The sequence below is a fragment of the Solea solea genome, chromosome 15, assembly GCF_958295425.1.
Source record: "Solea solea chromosome 15, fSolSol10.1, whole genome shotgun sequence".
In the NCBI taxonomy this organism is placed as follows: domain Eukaryota; kingdom Metazoa; phylum Chordata; class Actinopteri; order Pleuronectiformes; family Soleidae; genus Solea; species Solea solea.
The window spans coordinates 17,498,136-17,519,364 of record NC_081148.1 but is presented as its reverse complement, the minus strand read 5'-3'; the positions used below and the strand labels follow the sequence as shown (position 1 = coordinate 17,519,364).

Sequence of the window (21,229 nt, the reverse complement as noted above, 5' to 3'; positions counted from 1 at the left end):
CACGGGCAGAACAACCAAACGAGCGCCCACTTAACACGACCGTTTCCTCTTCCTGTGTTGGTGAAAAGCGTCATCGTTTACCCGCGTTTGTTGAACAGCCCACTTAGTTTGGCGGGAGTGACCTCACGGGCAGCTGTCCCAGCGCTTATTCGGTAATGTAACGATAAAATTACAGACTGACTATTCTGTAACTTGCTTTCGTGAGTTTATTTTAGAGCACAGTCGTGTTTAAAACTACTTTCCCAGGTGGACCGGAGGTGGTTTACTGTGTGTTAGCTAGCATATTCTCTGCGTCAGTGATGCGTGTTGTTGACAAATCCAAGCTCACTTCGGTTATGACACTGTGTATCAATTAAAGACGCAATCTATTCGATTTTTAGTCGTCTTTTTACATTGTTATCTTGCTACATTGTGTAATATTAGTTTCAACTCCATATTGGTACGGTAAAGAGTAGATCAGCCTAGAAACAATCTGACTGTTTATGCGTGGCTATTGTCCATATACTCTGGTCATATGTCTTGAGTGGTTATTAATATTGCACATTTTGTATAGTTTTTAGTCACAGCATTGCATTAACATGTATCAGTCTGGGGTATTTTGTTGGCAGTGGCACCTTACAGTATGTTTGTATTTCATTTAAAGCTGCAACTAATGATTATTTTCATCATAAAAATCAGACAGCTTGTTTTAATTATTAAGGAAAAACACTCAAAGCAATTAATCAATTTTCGAAATAGTTCATGATTAATTTAGTCATTGTTTAGTAATTCATTGCTGAAGCCCTAATTTTATAACAAAGTTATATGAGTTTACTCCAATGTATCATGTTTTATTTACTGAATGTTGAAACACATCTTTGTTAATTAATCTACCAATTGCTAGTTTTTAATCAATTATTATTTGTTTCTCTAAATGTCAACGTAATCGTCCAATATTTTGTCCAACGAACAGTTTAATCCTAAAGATTACTACCTCTTATACAGTATGTGAAATATAGTTCTTTGAGAAGTTGGAGCCATTTAATCTACCCTACCATTTCTCAAACTACCTGTATAGCTGAAACAACACACTGTCATGATGAGGGTGATGGAGGTCATCAACTGTGTCCTTGGCTATATTTTCACTTGTAATGAAACTCCTACTGATCTGTATGTTATTGTGTGTGTGTGCTCTAAAAATTAAAGTTTGTAGTTGCACCTCTACTGCTTAAACGTCTGGTGATCCACTGAAGACACTTGGTTTACTCGCCCATCATCAGCCACCATGCAGTTTCATAGCAGAAGAAAGAAGTTCATCAGCAGCCCTCAAACAGAGCTCTATGGATGTGCCCTGCAGTTTTACGGGCAGCCTCCTCTTGAAAACATCTCTCTCACTGAATTCGAGGCATTTGCTGTGGACAGACTGAAATGTAAGTCATTCTTTTTGTCACGTTAATGAAATGAAATTTGAAGTATATCATTTGCTGTAAGCACCGTCTCCACTGTGTTCTTTTAATACCACTGCAGTGTTGAAGTCTGTTGAGACTTTGGGAGTGCGCCACGTGAAAACAACGGGAGACTACAAAAAGAAACTGGAGACTGAGTCTAAAAACCTGAACTTTCCTTACAGATCACCATCACAGACTGTGAGTATCTTTAACACGACATACACTCCAAACCAAGCCTGCATGTGTGGTGGGTTTAGCTACTGAAATGTCATTATTACGTGTATTTTTTTTGTTTTGCACAAGTTAAAATATTTCTGTTAACCCATCAAGGATCAAAAAAAACCTCAGATTGGACTAAGTGAACACGAGAAAAGAAGAAAGGATCATATCTCTCACTTCATTCTCAGGCTTGCCTATTGCCAAACGTAAGTAAAGTCTCTCATTATTAAGAAAGAAAAAACATGCTATGGAGAATCATGGATATACTGTAAATCACATGTAATTATACTAAGTGCTTTATTCCAATTTTAATTCTTAAGGGAAGATCTCAGGCGCTGGTTTATACAACAGGAAGTAGATCTTTTCCGCTACCGCTTCAATGAGCTGGAGGCAAAACAAAAGCTTGAATTTCTGCACAAAAATAATCTGCAATATAATACGGTGAGTTTACTTTACCTTAATTTCATGTTTTCTACCTTGTTATAAAAGAGAAAATAATACAAAAAGAGTCATTCTTGATTGAAGAAACTGTTTCTATTTTGTAACCTGAGAGTTGAATATGAAAGTGACATCTTACCAATATGTCAATATTGTGCTTCAAAGTCCTAAATTAAGTAATTAAGTTCTCAGTCCGTAGTGGGAGTCAACCAGACAGTGAGCAGCACACGCTTCCTCCATACAATGTAGTAATGTACTTTATCACTAGGTGGAGCTGTTTGATCATTGTAACTGCACTATGAAATTTAAAGGCTTTTCTTAACATTGATTTTAAAGTTTTTTGGTTTGCTTTTAATGTTTCAATCATAAATATAAGAAAAAAATCAGACATCCACATGTTAGGTTTTTTATTTCTTGAAGTTTAACTTAAGAAAAGTGGTGCAGTGTTTTTTTTTACCAAAGCTAAAGAGGAAACATCATTTATCAACACATAACGCGTCAAACAATGATGAACACTTTGTCTCCCTTTGACGAATGACGTTTGATTTCCATGAGCTTCGACCTTCTTGCATATTAAAGCTGACGCTTGCCTTTGCTGCTCCTCGCTGAAATTCATCATCGTCGTCAATAATTTTTCAGATCAGTGCTGAAGAGAAGATGAGTCTGCAGGAAAAACTTATCAACTCCAGTTACAATGTCAGTGGAATCACCGTGAAGGATCAGGACTTCTACAAAGTGAGTTACCCTCCTCTATTTATATATTTATTTCTCAGTCAGACCACTTAGTTTTATCATATTTTAGGAGGCGGATGAAAGCTTTAGAAGCAAGCCATGCTCTATAGACACAAGAAATGATGTTACAATATCAATGAATGAATCCGTTTTAACATTTAAACAGAAAATGTTCTGAAATTGACCAATCACCACTGTATCACTCTGAGAATAATGATTTTATTCACTATTAAGTCAAATGTTTTGTATTGTTTCCTGAGAGTGACAGAGAAAGTTGAGTTAATAATTTAAGGTTTAAAGTTGGGGCATGTACTAAGGAAGACATAAGAGAGGAAATTAAACTATTGAGTTGCAGTATGGGAAACGTACAATAGGTTATCTCCTCTGGATTTAAAGGTACAGTTTGTAAAATGTGGCAACATTCATGAGTCAAGCTGCATTTTGAAGATGAATATCCTGTTGGAGAAACTATGAAGCCTTTATTTAGCATCAAAACTCAAGTTGTAAAAACATGGTGATCCAAAATAGAGTTCTCTGTGGAGCTGACCAGGCTCCTAATATAAATATAAAGGCTCATTATGGGGTAAAACAACAGTATTTTGAGATATTAACTAACATTACTACATCACTATTTACAAATCACAAACCTTGTATTGTTTTATTTTGATGCAGTGTAAAGGTTGGTCAGAGTTTTAATAAAACATTTTGAGGAACAAATTATAAAACCAAACATTTGTATTTTCTGCCTTTGGTCTGCTGTTGGGTTTTGGAATAAGAGCTTTCTCATCAGTGTCTCCAATTGTTTGTAATCTCAATTTCCCCCAGAGTGCCAGTGTAGATGGGTAGTGAACTGTGAACGGAACGCTAAAAAAATTATGGATTGCATTAAAGCAAAACAGATTTCTCTGCTTAATTCTGTCTTGTTTTTTTTTTCATTTCTTTCATCTCCTCAACCTCCAGGGCCAGTGTTTTTGTCAGACAGAGTTGGATCATCTTTTAATAAGAAATGAAGGAGCAAATAGTGTTTTTCTTCCTGTAGTAGTTTACCTTACCGGAGAATAGACTCTTCCATATGAGTCTGAATATTGTGCATGTTTAGGTTCATATGGGTGCTTGAAATCCTTAAAAAAAAGACTTCAATTTCAATGTTGTGTTTTTCAAGGTTTGACAAGTTCTTGAATTTAGTTTTTCTTTCACCAAAATGGCTTATTGGCTGAATAATTTGCATATTAGATATGTAATAAATAAATACTAATAAATATAAATAACTGGACCCAGAACCAGTTGTGTGTCAACACAGATTTGGTTTTTTATTGCAAAATTCTGTCTCTTTTAATGTGAAAGAAATAGTGAAATAATCTTGTCAGGAGTATGTAAAGATTCATATAAATCTGCCTGAATTTGACCTTGGAAAATGTATATGAACCTGCTGACTCACAAAATGTTGAGTGGAAGCATTTCTTAAAGCAGTGTGAATGAAGCGCTTGATTGACAGTTGATCTTCATAAACGTCCAAATCTAAGTCTACATTTTGCCTTTTCACAAAATGAAAAGAAGAGGGTGAAATGTCGTGCCCTGCTGCTTGACACCGAATTTACATTTGTTTGTTGCTGACAGTTTATTCGTTGAGAGAATGTTAATCATTACATCTGATTTTACTGAACATCGCTGGACCGTGTTAATTCTTGGATCACATTTCGGAGCGGCCAGAAAGTATAAGGGCAAACGGGATGACCTTATAATCCCGACACTCACACATGCAAACAGAATATTAACATGACAGCTTTTGAATACATCAATTATTTATAACCCTTTTTCTCCCCCAACTCCTCTTTTTTCTTTCTTTTTTTTTTTTTAAAGGTTCCATTTCAAGACGCCCTGGATCTGGTGCGAACAAGAAAGGTGTACCTCAAAGCAGGCTACGTGTACATTCCACACCAGGACATCGTCGCCATTGTTATCAACGATTTTCGCACAAGACTATCAAAAGCTCTCGCGGTAAGTGTTTACAACTCCTCGCTGCTTTAGAAAGAATCTTGTGTAAAAAAAAAAAAGAAACATGGGAGAAACTGCAATTTGTGGAGCAAACGCAGAGCACAATCATTTCCTTGTAACATCGGAGACAACGTTAACATGGGATCGCAACAGCAGGTTGAGTCTCTGATTATTGCTTTATCTTGTGTCACTATTGCAACATAATCTGTCCATAGATGTGTCCAGGCCTGCCAAAGTGCTTAAAATGTCTCTGTTGTCAGTCCTGCCACAGTCATTTCCTCAGGGGAGACACACACACACACACACACACACTCGTGTGCACACGTCTATAGTTGGCAGTGAGGACATTTTGGCTGGTCCTCATAACTTTAAATGGCTTTTAAAGGGTTAAGACTTGTTTTTATAGCTAGTGTTTAAATTTGATTTAGGTTTAGGGTTTTGGTTGTGATGGACTCAGGGTTGCATAGGCACTAAGACTGCTGCATAAGAATGTGTATGCACAAAAACACACACACACACACACACAAAACAATACCATGCATGCACTCATAGCTGGTAAATATAATGTCACCCACTACAACCCTGACCTTTTAGTATTTAAAGTAAAAAAAAAAAAAGAAAAGCTGCTCTGTAGATTTTAATCAACACCTTTCTGATTCATTACACTAGAGCAGCTCCTTTTTACATTGTATTGGAAAGTAAGGGTGGGGAAAAAAAAATCTTGAATCTTAGCATAATTCTGTCTTGAACTATCATAAATTGATACGGGAAAGTCAATCATCTCCACTATCCATGAGGGGGAATGAAAGGAGAGTTTAATCCATGTTAATTTGAGATTTTTCAAAAGAACACAGGCTTTTTTTGTAAAGATCAGTTGGAGGGAGTCGTGGAGAAACATCAGCGTAAACCGCAGCGCGCATCCCTCCCCCTTTGCTTATTTCAACAGGACATTGTGACTCTGCAGTCACAGGTGGACTTGTCTCTGCCAATAATGAAAAAAAAAATAGAATTATTGTTCAACTCTCTGTCAAAATCTGCCGAAGGAGACAGCTGATGACTGCAGCAAGTATCTCTCGCTCTCTCTGTCTCTCAGTGTCTTAGATTGTGCATCTCTATAGCCAGTAATTTGGTTTTCTCCATATTTTTCTCTAGATGTTTGAAACTTAACTTAAAACATAAAAAAAAAACAGGTACATAATGTGGGTGCTGCTGTTAGAGGTTTCCTCAGAATTACTGTAGTATGTTGTTCTGTTCTAGTCTCGGTTAATATTAAATAATAGACTATTAACTTGTTTTCTAATTCAAATTAAGAGGCGTCAAGATGCATCGATAATCATTTTGTGATGGAGTCGTCATGGAGTCCAACTGGGAGGTACCTAGAGATTTCCACCCATGTTGCAAAGTGGTTGTGTTTCGTTCGCTCCCTTATGTAAATCAATGTTGTGTGTACAGGAAGTATGGATGCTTTATGCCCAAACTGCAAGTGTGCCTGTCCCTTCAGAGCCCTGAAGGAAAAATGGAGAAATGCAGGGTTGGGATGAGGGGAAATATGTGTGCACACATGACATAAAATGGCTGGAGGGAAAGCTGGAGACAGCTAGTCTGAAAATGGTTATTTTCCCTGTGGGCACGTTTTTTCTTTTTTTCTTTTTTAAGGCTGTGGAAGGTGGACTGTGTTCTGAATTTGCAGTATCGGCACACTTGTGCAATGCATTGAATGCCCTGGGGGAGGTGAATCATGATGTTTTGGGAGCCGGGGGCATTCTTCATAATACATGCGAGGAGACAACCAAGGTTCAGTTACACTGTGTGGTGGGGTCGTGACTGGAGAGAGGGCACAGGCATGATCAACAACTGAAGGCAGTGGCACTGTTTGGTTTGCAGCTCGTGCTTTTGTAGACGTGCAAGGAACTGACTCTATAGGTGAATTACCGCCACAGACTTGTAATTATTTAGTGTACTGTTTGGAATTGAAATTAAACTGATATGATCCATCATTTTGTGATACAGAGCAGTTATAATCAGAACAAGCACAAGTCAACACAATTTGAGAATGAAAAGTTCTCAAATGTCCTCAACAGCAACATGTGATACTTGCACAATAAAGTAAAATCACATCCATGAAACTAGAAATGAATTTCTAGAGAAATTCTTAGATTAACATGGAAGACCTTGCATACTTGTGCCCATTTTTGGTGCCTACTTTTTGGGTTTTTATCTTGATTATTAGACCCCCGTCACTCATTCGGTGGCTCTCTGAGCCAGTTGTATTCACATTTTCTATTCACACTTAAAAGTGCATAGTGCATAAAAAATTGTAAGCTCTACAAAGGTGGAAATGTTGGCAGATCAAAGATGAATGTGAATGAGTGCAGTGGGAACAGATTCAGCGGATAAAGGATGAGGTAAAAAAAAAAGAAAAAATAGCAGAAATGGTGAATGAAAGGAGGAGGTATGTTTGGACTGATGAGGAAAACATCACCTCACCGTTGTGCAAAAAGCAAATATTTACAACAATAATAGAAGGGAAGGAGTTACAAAACACCTTTTCATCAAAGACTTTTTTTGATTTGGCTTGATGGTTATGCTTCTTTATCCTTCCATCCATTTTCTACCACTTTATCCTCCACTGGTGCCAATCCCAGCCGACATAGGGCGAAAGGCGCAGTACACACTGGACAGGTCACCAGTCCATCACCGGGCCACATCTCACACCTACGGTCAATTTGCCTTTGTCCATTGTCTTTATTTCAAGTTGGTCTTACACAGGTTTATACCATATACTTTTAGTTTGTGGTGGATAAACTATATGATAGTGACTGACTGTGTTTAAAATTGCATTTAATCTGATTGAGTCCACTACTGCACACTGATTGTTGCCTTGCGCGTTGAAAACACTTTGGCACTTTGATCAAAGGCTTGTTTTTGTTCTGTTCTCCGTCTCTTGCCTTTGACTGAGCCTGTCGGTTTCAATACCATGCTTTTTAGGGTAAAGCCTTTGTTCATGACAAAGTGGTAGACTAAGCTTGGCCACTTATCTGCTAAAATGTGTATTGGCAAACGGAATAACTCAGCTAGAAGCCACTACTAAGCAAGTTAGTTGAGAAATCCCTAATGGGTTTCTGCTCTGAGAAAATGCACTGCTGGGAAAATCTATTCTAGTCGTCTCCAACAATCAGATTGTGTACTCTTTGTGGCGTTGTTTAGAGTTCGAATGTTGGAATAGTGGGTAACAAATCCTTGGTTAGCTTTAACCTGGTTATGGGGAACACAAGCAGGATTAGAAAAGAAATGATAGAAAGGCAAACAACAGGGTCAGCTTAGTCCAGTTCAGCCATTTTTCCAATTTCCTGGTAATTATCTGGACCACTAACTGTTGGAAGAGAAAAATGTTCAAACAATTTTTCTTGTGACTGTGCCATTATGACTGTTTGTACTACAATAACGGTTATTCTCCTCCACTGGGTACAGCAACGGGGCATCATGGAAATGTGTCATTAAAAAGGCATGAAATTGAAAGCTGCTCCTCCATATGACTCCAGCTCTTGGTTTATTTGTTCTAACACACATGATACCGAATATTAAGATGTCGCCTGTGAATGTGTGAGGTTGAATTTGTAGCCACATTTTTAAAGTTATTAAGTTATGAAGTAAAGCTTTTTTTAAGGAGGGACGTGAGTTCATCTCTAATGCTTAGTTTTAAAATGAAAAATTCAAAGTGCATGTATAGCTGAACTACACTAAATGGAGAAGATTATTATTATTATTATTATTATTATTTTTACTTGGTTTATTGATTAGTCATCCATTAAACGGTGGAAACTGTTTTTGGTGTTTCCTAAAACTCAAAGTAACATACACACGTTTTATTTTGTCAACAGGTCTAGGGCTCCAGCGATTGTTTGATCAATCAATTAATAATCGATTACTGAATTAATCGTCAGCTATTTTGATAATTGTTTTTTTTATAATAAAAACAAGCTTTCAGATTTTACAGCTTCTTTAATGTGAATATATTCTGCTTTCTTTGCTCCGTATAACAAAGAAATTATTAAAATTGACTCATTTTGGTTTGTGGCCAAAACAAGACATTTGAGAACGTCATCATTTCCAGGTTTGGTGAACACCAATCGACATTTTCTGACATTTTATGGACCAATAAGTACTCGATGAATCAAGAAAGTAATCGACAGATTAATCTACTCCGAAAAGAATCGCTCGTTGCAGCTCTAAACAGATCAACGACATTCAGGTTACTGTCATACAAGAGCAAAAAACCCAGAACAATTTCACAACAGGGTTTTTCTTTTTTATCAATGAATTCAGCAATTGAAGAATCATCAATCAACTGATAATTTGTTGCAACCCAAATCAACATTGTACATTGTACTCAATTAGTTTTAACACTTGCTTCAGTCTTGTTCCACCTGCTTCAGCCATGCACTTGAATCATTTTTCATAAGCATCTTTTCATGTTTGCGCTCAGGCTGCAACGGAAGACCATTCTAGTCCTTCTATCTACACTGTTTACCATCACTCACGCGATTCCTGTCTCTGCAGCTGGCAGCACGCTCGCTACCCGCAGTGCATTCTGATGAACGGCTCCAACCTCTTCTTAACCATCTCAGGTAAGCAGCAGGATTAATAACGCTGTTCCCATTTTGCCCCGAACTCTGCTGAAGAAGAGATTTAGCAGGATTGATGTTTGGATCATTGAGGAGTGCCGGGGGCTTGTGGCCAGGGTTTGAGTCAACCCAATTTGTCGCTGTCGACACTTCCAGATGCTGTGGGAATTTACAGTACAGTGCGTGGCCACGTGTGCGCCATCGACTATTGCTATTGTTGAAACATGTTTGTCACGTCTCCTCCGATTTCTCATGTGTTTTATTCTACACACAATCGCCGTGAGGGCTGCGTTTTGGGATCAATTATGAAGAATGTACAGATTGCAGAGCTGACAAACCTGCTTGGTGTGGTCCTGTGATCGCTGTCTTAGACGCGGACACACTGTAAGAGGGTTTCCCACCAAACAGGAATGGAGCAGTTAAAGGAGTTGCTTATCTTGACGTGTTACGTTTGGTCAGAATACACAGAAACGTACTTCGTTTTCCATCCACTGCAATATTCAAATCAAAACGCCTCCAACTTCTAATACTAAAGTGCCGCAGCTTAATGTACAAACCTTGTATGCGGACGCCATCAAAAGATAAAGTGAATCTGAAACAGCGCGAGTTAGCTTTAAACGGTGGCTTAATAGCAGTCGACTTCAATGGACTTCAGTATCAATAGCAAAGAGGAATTACTTTTAGAGGGGACGGTGTTTTTATCTTCTTTTAGATAAAAGTAAGAACATGAATATCGGGCTGGGGGGAGTCATGTTGCCTGATTGTTGATGGGGATTAGTGGGGAGGTTTTTTGAGATTAGCGAGTAGGCCACTAATCTCTGTGGTCGGGGGGTGTGATGTGAAACACTGTCACACAGGAGTCGGAGGACAGTCGGCAATTTAAAAACTACCGATAGCAACTCTTTCAGGTTTTTTCTCATCATAGTCAATCTCATCAATCTTAGATTCAATGTTGGGGCTTTTATTGTTGTTTCTTGAAACCACGTGCCTCAGAAAACACACTTACTTTTCTCGTTAGCCCAGATATCTTTCTGAAATTGCATTGCGGACGCAGTGTTTATTTTTCACGCACGTGTTCAAATGGTTGATATTCTCTCTTTCTTTTTTCAGTCATGCCTATGTGGGACAGGATTACAGTGTTCAGAAGAATGTGGGCAAAATCTCCTTGGAACAAATTGATCCAGTGAGTTGCTCTGACCATTTATTCTTGAAATGTCAAGTTCAGGGTGCCGTCGTGCCTGGGAATAACTGGTGTAAAAAGAGGAGAGATGAGGTTGGGTTTGAAACTCCGGCGTGTTTGAGGCACCATTGCTTGTAATCAATCGCTTCACATTATGTTTAACATGTCCTATTATTGAAAGTAATTAGATATTTACTGGCACTGACAAATTAAAGTAGTTATTTTTTTTTGTGTCCTGGTCATTAATTAGTGTCTGCCTCTAGCTTTCAGGGAAGTCCTTCCCACTGTGTATGAGGCAGCTCCACCAAGCTCTCAGAGAAAACCACCACCTCCGTCACGGAGGCCGCATGCAGTACGGCCTCTTCCTCAAAGGCATCGGCCTCTCTCTGGAGCAGGCGCTGCAGTTCTGGAGGTTGGAGTTCATCAGAGGCAAAGTGGATGCAGACAAGGTAATGTGTGCAATAACAAATACTGTGTACTATCTCACGTTTTCCTCATACGAAGGCAACCCAATATGCCGTGACATTTCGTCTTAATGCCGTTCTCTCTCCTGAGTGCTGCTCCGCACATTAATTAGTAGTGCCGGGGGTGGGGTTACAGCTATATTGACCACGTCATACCTGTGTTGATTAAAACCCCCCCCCCCCCCGATATCTAATCCAGTGATTTTGATGAGTATCAGACTGATACCGACACTGAATATTCTATTGTCTCTTCCTTAATTACGTCACGCCCCGCCCATTTGCATCAGCCACATCCACTGCGGCTTGGAGCTGCAAAACTTCTGCACTGTATTAGATCATGAGGTGAAGAAGAAGTCTACTCGCCAAGACAAGAGCTACTTAGGCATGTTAGCGCGTTAGAGGAGGTTCTTGCAGAAGAGATGTGTCTTGAGGACACAGAAGAGGAAGTCCCTGATAACATTTGGCAGCTCATTTTACCATCAGAGCATCACAGAGGGGAACCGTCTGGAGTGGACTGTGATTAGCCTGGTGTGCTGCTGGGATGGCAGTGCCACATGATGTTTCTTGGAGGAGCGAAAACCCCATATGTTTGAGTTTAAGTAAATGGGTGCTGCTGACCCAGAAGTCACTCTGTATGCAAGAATTAAAGTGACTTGACTCTTAGTCGAGCGGTGGGAGGTTGATGTGCAGCAGAATGACGTGTGCCCTTTTAGGCTGATTGAAGACCAGACGCTCAGCTGCATTCTGGACCATCTGTAAGTCTTTTACGAAGTACTCTGGGAATATGTTGAGCCCGAGTCTGTGTTTCCTGATGATCCTCCAGTTTTTTTTTTTTAAAGATCCATTAAATCATTTTGATTAGACTGATACACAAAGATCTGTAAAGAGGCTTTACTGTTTTCACTAATTCAAATAATTACGAAACTTTGGCATTTGGCAAAAGAACAACTTGATTAAAAAACAGCAGAAGAGTACACGTAGCAGGTAATTTGCAGATGTGGCCTAAATTTATACTTTGCTAACGTCAGAGACAATAAAGATAATTAATTCAGCCTGCCCTTCATCATTAAGTTTACCCTTTTATCACTGTAAAAGCAATGGCCTGCTGGCTGTTTAATACAGTAATATTAATAATTAAGTTGGGCTGCAATGTTTAATCGGACAAAGAAATTATTAAAACTTGATTTGATTTTCAATGATTCATTGAGAAAATAATTGACAAGTTATTAAAATAATTGTATTTTGCCCCCCTATAATAATTAATAGCGCTTTAACAATACCAAGACACTTTTAAATCGGATTATAAAATGAGTAAAATCAAAATGTAAAAAAAATTAATCATTAACTGCAGAATAAAGCATTTTCCTTTGAACCATGTAAAAAATGTCCCATGTTTAATGTTAACATGTGAATAATAGGATGGTCGACGTGACACCTGTTACATGACGTTTCTACAGTAACAAGGCAGTGTCCCATCCTTGCCTCCTGTGTTTTTTTTTTACTCTCTGCTGTGCCAGTTATCAACCGAGGATGAACCTCACGGCAACTACAGTACACTGTATCCCTGTCTCCATTTCCCGGGGGGCTTTGTACCCATGTACTTGCTCTCAGAGGAGGTGTGATGGGGGCTCTGCACAAAGCCCGGCTCTTGTTTCACAGCAGAGGCAGCAGAACGGTGCTGACCAGATCACAGCTTTCACAGTGATGTATGTGTTGTGTCAGGGACTGCACTTTGTGGCAAGCTGCACAAAGCCGGCTCATTAGTATGCGACTGGCACAGAGAAAAAGATGGGAGGCAGCGATGCTGAAAGGGAGGCCTGGAGGAAGAGAGGCAGTGTAATATTAGGCTGGAGGGAGAGCGAGAGAGAAAATTGATGAAATCATCTTGATCTATCAATGAGGGACGTCTGTTTGCACCACATTCCAGTGTGTTGTTATGCTGTAGGACGGTGCTGCTCTGAACCCATGTCAACTTCCGGTTAATTAATTTATACCAACTGACACCATTTTTCCACATTTATCGGCTGGGTTTCCACTTGGGTGTTTTGCGACTGTAGCGGAGAGTCATTAGATGACACTTCATTTAAACTCTTTGGGTACAAATGCACGCTATACTATTTAAATCGCTGGTATTTTCGGGACATTTCAAAGTAGCCCCCAGCTCCTCTTTTTGCGGTCTGCTTTACTTTGGGAAGAGGTTTTTCTTGAAGAGATCTAAGTGAAGGGATTTTGTGTGAGTAAATGTTTTTCTGTTCTTTTATTCATTTTTTTTAAAAAAGGACGACGTTCAATGAGATAGAGCCATGTAGGAAATCATTAGGGACCAATTTAAAAGTACTCTGCAGATGCTGATATAGGCCTCAAATGTCAGAACTTAATGTGTACTTGTATGCAGTATTTTTTATTTTTTTATGGCTTTAGTTTGTTAAAGGACCCGTAGTGCAGATTAAAAGGTATTTTGGTAGTATCACTTACAAAAGAGATTGGAGCTACAGGCACACCAGTCACTGTGGACTGAGGCTAAGAAGCCATGCCAAGTTTATACACATGCACGCTCACACGCGTTCATAATCCCTTTGATTGTGTCCTATTTCTCTGTCTCCACCGCTGCAGGTTTTTGTCAATGTGTCCTGGAGTGTGGGGGGATGTTGCAGCTGATGTAGTCCCAGGAGCCAAAATGTGCACTAGAGGGAACTATGTGACTCTCCTCCTCCTTTATTGCGTCTTATGTGTTTGTGTTCTGAATTTTTACCGTGATTTTCCCAGTTATGTGGGTTTAGAGGCCAACCCTGGCAGAGTAGATCCAGGATTATCTAAAGTGTATTTGGAAAAACACATATTTAAAGCAGTTTTATCCATCAGAATTCTGTGCTGAGGGAGTTTTAGCACTGAATTGTGGTTACACATTATATTAATTCACACTCTACAAGGGACTTAAGTTCAGACTCTATCACTTTTTAGATCATGTGAGATCCTTTTACGTCCCAATCCCAGTATTTCATATACGTGCACTTTAAACACACGTCAGCAGAGGATTCATTTTAATAGACTAGCAGGGTATTAAATCAGAAAACAGCCTCTTAAAGTTCCTAAGAAGCTCTACATAATTAATATTTGATTTACTGTACTTAAATAAGTTTTTATTGGGTTTAAAAGTGCCTTTGCGGCTTGTCTCATTAGCAAGTTCAGGGGCTTTATTGCAACATTAATGTGTTATGATGGGTGCAGTCATGGTGATTGTGTTCTGCCACCGTTGAAGTGCACTGCGTGGATTTTACTGTTTGCTTTTTAGAGGCAGGGTCCCTGTAATTTATTTTTAATGGTTGCAAAGAGGCAGTGCACGTATTAAAGCAGTCCACTGCGGAGAGTTTTGCAGAATGACGACCCCCCCCCACCCCCTCCCATTTAAAAGTATGTAGGAGTGTTTAGTTTAGAACACACTGGACGGATTACGGTATGAGACTCTGCAGACGTCTGGCAATTTATTAGTACAGTTCACTTGTCCTTGACCTTGATGTTTTGATTATTGGGAGATCGTATAAAGATTTTCCACATATTACAACTGCTGCTGCTGCTGCTGCTCTGAGGTCTTTGATAAACTGACGGTCCAGTTTTGTCTGACTGAATGCAGCTTGTTTATACATTTCAATACGCCAGTCATAATTTGGAGGTGCACTTTTATTTGGTAAAAAGAGCCAGAAATTTGGCATCATTTATTTTCTAGATTAACTGTGGAGTAAATAGAATTTCAGTGTTGGAAACAAATGTCCATATTCATACTATTGCCTTTTTAATATGCTCTTTCTCTCAAAAAAGAAAACTCAAAACTCCAAGATAGCAAAAACCATTACCGTATGTAAATTGTGTACCTAAATACTTTTAAACTGGTTATTTACTTTCCAAATAAAATGGTGAAGTCCTCTATTTTAAGGTAGTAATGACAGATACATTGCACTAAATACTGGTACTTCATATTGTGATTGTGAGGGTTCTATTTACAGTAAAAGCCCAAGGACATCTAACGGTGAGACTGCCCCTGACTCCTTTTACCAAGTGCATCGATTAGCTATGGTTGCATTTGCATACTAGAAATAATGCAAATACTTTTTTGCAAGTCTCTTCACACTGAAATACGTGCTGTGGTTGGTTTGTCCATTTACGCTACAACAACAAACATACTTATGAGTATAGTATATCCCAATTTCTTGCCAGTAAACCCTCCTAAAGGTTCCACACTGGACCTTACTTGTCATATTATATCAAAGGGCTCAGGGCAGGGGGCAAAAGCACCGTGAGGTTGAGACGGCAGTATTACCATGGTCCATATTTCACTTGCCTTGAGTATGGTGACACCTCTACAGCACGTTCTCTTTAATAGCGCTATATTTCATTGAGGAAAACACTCTGTCAAAACTGACATGATGTATAACGATGTCTCTTTTCACCCCCAACCTTGTCCCTCTTACACTCTAATCTTCATTAATGCCTTTTGGTTCTCTCTCTCCACTGTTCTTTCTCCCTCGCTCTCTATCTCTGTATCTCTGTATCTCTCTCTCTCTCTCTCGATCTGTAGTTTGACAAAGCATATGCATATGGTATTCGCCACATGTTTGGCAAAGAAGGCAAGCGAGCAGACTACACCCCCTACAGTTGCATGAAGGTGATTTTGTCAAACTTACCCAGCCAAGGCGACCATCATGGTGAGTAGACAGCTGTTGGTAGAAGCTGTTACCCTCTCATTGTCAGGCTCTTTTAGTTTTCCATTCCTCCTATTAGGGAAACAAGTGAATATTATTTATTTACGTAGCATTATTTGTTTTTCCGTTATGTTTCTGTAGGATGTCCATTTCGTCACAGTGACCCAGAACTGTTGAAGCAGAAGCTTCAGGTCTACAAAGTGTCGCCCAGTGGAATCAGTCAGGTGGGTGTTTTCCTTACTGTCCTTTGATCGTACGATATATTTATGATTTCGTTCATAATCGTTGGCAAATGGTGCTACACCAAAAACCGTCAATCGGAGAGCGCAGTTAGAAGTGGTCTGAGAAGTTTGACCTTAAAGGTAGGGTTTGGAGGTCGTGGAAAAACTGTAGTCTTTAGATTACACGAACGTGGATTCACAAGCACTGTGATACTTGGAAGGAAAAACAACAAATACTCGAAATAGTTCACAAAGACATAAAGTTGACCTACCAGTCCAGTAGAAACGGAGCCACCATGGCATCACTTTGCGGCTCTTTCCGTCGCCTCCATTCAAAGGCAGCACCGATGTTCACTCTGGTATTGGATCGCTCTGCATCAGCCTTTTTCTTGGCAGCAGCTTTCCCAAAAAAACGTCTTTGGTCTACAACCAACACCTGTCGTTGGCTTTTCTGCCAAGTTTGATTGGTGCATCAGGATCCAATTAATTGGATGGTGTTTTTACAGGACTTTCCGTTCCACAGCATTAATTAATTGGTTACCATCGGGTTGTGAAGAGGATTTTAAGCAATACAGTAAAAAAAAAAAAAAGCTCCAGAAAATGCTCCCCCACCCTACCTAGAAAACAATAAACAAGTTTAAGGCAGGGGGTACATGTCGCACAGCAACCTGTGACAGTGAAAATACTGGACAAATGAACACAATGACACGATGAAGGCACAAGATGAAAAGTTAATGGAGCCCAGCGTTATTATTCCATGGCAGTCCTTCACATAGCCACACGTCTATTTGATCTGGGCGTCAAATGAAGTGAGTCAAAGAGGAGTGAAGGATAAGTGAAAGTATGACCTGTTGGAGGCAGTACATGAAAAGTCTGGATCATTTTGATGAATCCCCCAATGCATCATTATAATAGTTGCTTTCAAAGGATGACCTAATATTGATTTATCTCTAAAAGACCTGGCACACACGGGGTCGTCAATCCAGCGATATTATGATGAAGTATCTTTGTCTAGGTTTGATTTATTGTTTTTTCTAGTCCCTTAGAATCTGCTTGTGAATAGAAAATGAAGTACTAACATCATACTGGTGTCATATTTGCCCTTTTTGCCCCCCCCAAATAAACAAAAAACAAAACTCGCAGCACGGCAAATGTTTGCCTTTTATTACCGCTCTCACTGATCCAACACCAGCCACAGCGGTTGAGCATGCTGGTGGCAGTATCATGCTGGAGGCAGTTTTCAGGGAAATAGGAAATAATGAAGCAGCCAGATGCAGTTAGCTTCTCACTCAGGAGTCTTTCTCCGGATAAAAACTGAGGACCTTGGATTCATTTTTCAGCAGGTAAGTCACCCTGAGTGTGCTGTCACTCGAATACCACAGTGAGAAAGAGTGCGTGAGGCCTTTATGGCTCCCTCACACCCTTACTTTCAGCTTCACCGAGCCCCTGTATTTGAAGACTTTAGAGTGTAATTGTTAACGAAGGTTATAGGACTGGGGTATTTAAATGGCTCAGAAATAAACCTGCGGTGTGCTGTCATTACATTAGCATAGCCAGTTAAAAGAATTTTGATTTATAACACTGCAAAAACTACAGTCACAAAGTGTTGGCAGTATCTTGTTTGGATGCGCGACAGCACAACAACAGTGCGGGGAATACTGTTGAACTTGACGTCTTTGAACTCATCTCTTTGTGTCCTCCACCTCGTCCCGCAGATCCTGGAGCTGGTTAAAGGAATGCACTATCAGCTGGCGTGCCAGAAGTACTTTGAGCTGACACACAATGTAAGTGCAGATTGAATTTAATTTGGGCCACCTGTGTCAGAGACAACAGCTCAGTCCTTGAATCTCATGCATGACGGCTCAGGAGAGAGAGACCCTGGACTGTCATAACATCTGTCATTAGCTGGCTGTCATAGCCACTTAATTTTTATAGGTTGATTAAAGCATTAAGATCCTTTTTGTCCCCTGTGCATATGTGTTTAATTTAATTTAATGGAATTCAGGTGTGGACGCTCGAGTCGTCTTCTCTTAGTCCTAGTTTAGAGAAGATAAGTAACTGGATGTTTAAGGTTCAGCAGTTATTCTCATGTTTTTCATGCAGTCTTCCTGACTCGAGCAAGATTACCAGAATACTACTCGGCCAATTTCCCCAAATTTGTGGAGGGATGTGCCTTGACCCAATGAGGATCCCATTAAAGTTTGGAGCGCATCCAATTAAGGGGGCGGAATAAAGGATTTCACCTTCCTTAAGATTGCAAGGGTGTTTAGTTAAGTGTTGGTGGACATACGGGCTCTTATGTGTATATTTATATATATGTGTATATATATATATATATATATATATATATATGTGTGTGTGTATGTATATATATATATATATATATATAATTGCGTATAGTTTTATTCTGTTCAAAATTCAAATTTAACACACAAAATCTGGTGTTCATGTACAACTACTATAAAACGTTTTGTTTTCTTCATTTTAAATCATTAATACAATATTTTAACATGCAGTAAATTATAAATAACTGCCAGATATTGGATGTTATTCTGGAAAAATGGGCAAAAACACTTACTCACAGTACATTTTCTGTCACTTTTATGGATATGGACAAAAAATAAAGTCCAGATGGACATTTTGAGGGTTAGGTGTAAATAGCTTGAAATGGCCCAAAATGTCCATAGTTTAAAAGGTGTAAAATAATGACTGTATCCAACTTATATTGTTATTGATAGATATTCAAGTTTGTGATATTGGGATCGGGTACGAAAAAGTGGTATTGTGCCATCCCTAGTAAATTCAAACATTCCTTCACTTTAGCCGCCATAAGCTGTTAGTCATACACATCAGTTCCCTGAAACTGAGGAAATCTGGGTATAATTAGTATGGGTTTGCCTGTTTTTCTATCTGAACAATGTGCCGTTTCTCTCAAAAAGAGCATGTCCCACTTTAAACCATCTTGTATGGAAATACAGACATTAAAATCCAGCTGTCTACTTTATGCGAGCACACAGTTGTAACCCTCGAACGCCTCGGCTCGACGGCAGGTCATCGACTCTAATGAAAGATGCAGGTGTCATGTTTGTTTACATTCATCAGTCCCCGCAAACGGCTAATGAAAAACAACGATGTCGTATTCTGCAGTCATGTGTAAAATGAATTATTCTGCCTCACAGGACAATTTATACATGTTGAATTCACATTACAAACACAGTGTCCCACAGGTCCTCCAAAATCGCCAAAAGGTTTTGTTAATTAAACGGAAAATCCAGGTCAGGACGTGGAAGTTTGTGAACACAGAATATTAAAAGTGCACTCATTTATATACATTTATAGACAATTGAATAATTCTCACTGTTTGGTGGTGATGTGTTAAACAAGGCGAGGGACCACGTCACCTCCATCACTGTGACGCGGCACAAATGAGACGCGTTCAAGCCTGATATTTCTCATTAAAAAAGTTCTTAATGTTTGAACTGTAATTAACCGTTATGCCGAGTCCCAGACTGCCGAGTTGAGTTTGAGGTAACTAATCTGCAAAGTCCTTGAAAAGTGCTTGAATTTGATATTTCTTATGAAAGCAGGCAGAGCCTCTTGATGATAAAGGCAGCGATTTATCAGGAGTACGTTGAATCAGAATCAGCGCTGATCACTGACGCTCCCAGGCCCGTGCAGGACACGTTATAATCGCACCAAAGTGCTTGGTGGCATAATTCCTTATATTAACTGTCAAAGTGGAAAGAGCAAAGTGAAATTTCTCATTACTGAGCTCAATTCAGCAGCTCATAGTTATTGTGCACAAATGTCGTCGTAATTTAAAATACCGATGCTCTCACACCGACGGAATTAATCACACTTAAGTAATTGTTTGAAAACTAAAGGTCACAGATGAGGGATTTGAAAGAGCTCAAACGTCGTCTCTTGACTGATTCATAGGTTGTTAAGTGTGAGCGATTTTTGACATTTCATTTCCTGAGAGGGCTTTTCATCTTTTCACTGTGCTCTGATTGGAATAGTTCATTTGGATTCTTATTTTACAAATGAGGCTGAAAATGTTTTCATTATTGATTATTGTGTACATTTTTAGTGAAGTTAGCAAATACTCCGTCCTTAATTTAGCTGCTTTTTTTACGTGATCATCATATCAAAGAGAATTGAATGGTCATTGAACCTCCAACCTGGCACTTCTGTGAAAAATGAGACTTGCAAATATTTCCTCTGGAATTAAACGCATGTGTTCTGTCTCTTTTGAGCAGGTCGAGGATGCCAATTTTTCACTCAACCACCCCAACCAGTACTTCGTAGAGAGCCAGAGAGTTTTGGGAGGAGGAGGAGGAGGAGGAGGAGGAGGAGGAGGAGGCGGAGGCAAGGACATAAAGCGAGAGATGGGGACTCCACAGAGGTCGCGGGAAAACTCTGCTGTCAGAGGCTCCACTGCGACACCAGAGGCAGCAGCCAGTGCCTCACAGGATTTGGCTGAGATTCCAGAGGACCTGGATTCTTACTTTCAGGACGCATGAGGTTCTTTTATACATGGTTATACATATTTGTCTTTCCTATGAGAGCTGAAGGCCAGCCCATATTTTGACTTAAGTTCAATCTGTACCTCACTTGTGAAATATTAAAGCTGCATTTTCATTAATCTTTCACGTAGTTCTTTAATTGATTTGAAGCAGAACTATGCAATATTTGTACTTTAATGTAACGGCTTGTAATGGAGAGATTGTGGGGCTTTCTCCACTGACCACTGAACTTTTAGCAGAAAACCAGCCTAGATCAGGGATTTCGTGAAATCTTGTTGTTATGCTTAACTTTACTCTTCACACGTGTGCATTGCAATGTACAGATCACAGTGGATCTACAAAGGTACAAAAACATTTAGTCACAGGTGTCTGGAACTAAACGTTCTAGTATTTCACATAGGATTAGAACATGCCAAGAAATGATTTTACTTCATATCTATGTAGTATTCCTGAAACTAAAGTGGGAGCTAATAAATATGCAACCCCAGGGGACAAATTAGGAATTATGGTATTTATAACTACATAATTGTAGTTGGTTATCTATCTATTTAAACTACAACAGTAGTTTAAACAAATGAATCTTGCGGGCCGGATTGGACCTTCTGGCGAGCCGGTTCTGGCTCTCGGGCTGTACGTTTGACACCCCTGTTTTAGACGTTTAGAGGCGGCGAAAAAGAAGCAGAGAAAACTGTTGTTGGACGAAGC

The 21,229-nt window shown here is 39.4% G+C and overlaps 1 protein-coding gene across 1 annotated transcript; it reads left to right on the top strand.

Annotated features, from left to right (window-relative positions):
- The first annotated feature begins 45 nt into the window (after window positions 1-45).
- Window positions 46-20,643, top strand: prim2 (DNA primase subunit 2). The gene is made up of 14 exons (XM_058651347.1): window positions 46-152; window positions 1,186-1,409; window positions 1,507-1,625; window positions 1,758-1,852; window positions 1,967-2,087; window positions 2,724-2,819; window positions 4,677-4,814; window positions 9,372-9,439; window positions 10,547-10,619; window positions 10,880-11,065; window positions 15,654-15,780; window positions 15,919-16,001; window positions 17,714-17,782; window positions 20,258-20,643. The coding sequence occupies exons 2-14, from the start codon at window positions 1,265-1,267 to the stop codon at window positions 20,519-20,521; spliced, it is 1,584 nt and encodes a 527-aa protein (XP_058507330.1). The 5' UTR covers window positions 46-152; window positions 1,186-1,264; the 3' UTR covers window positions 20,522-20,643.
- Window positions 20,644-21,229: the final 586 nt, after the last annotated feature.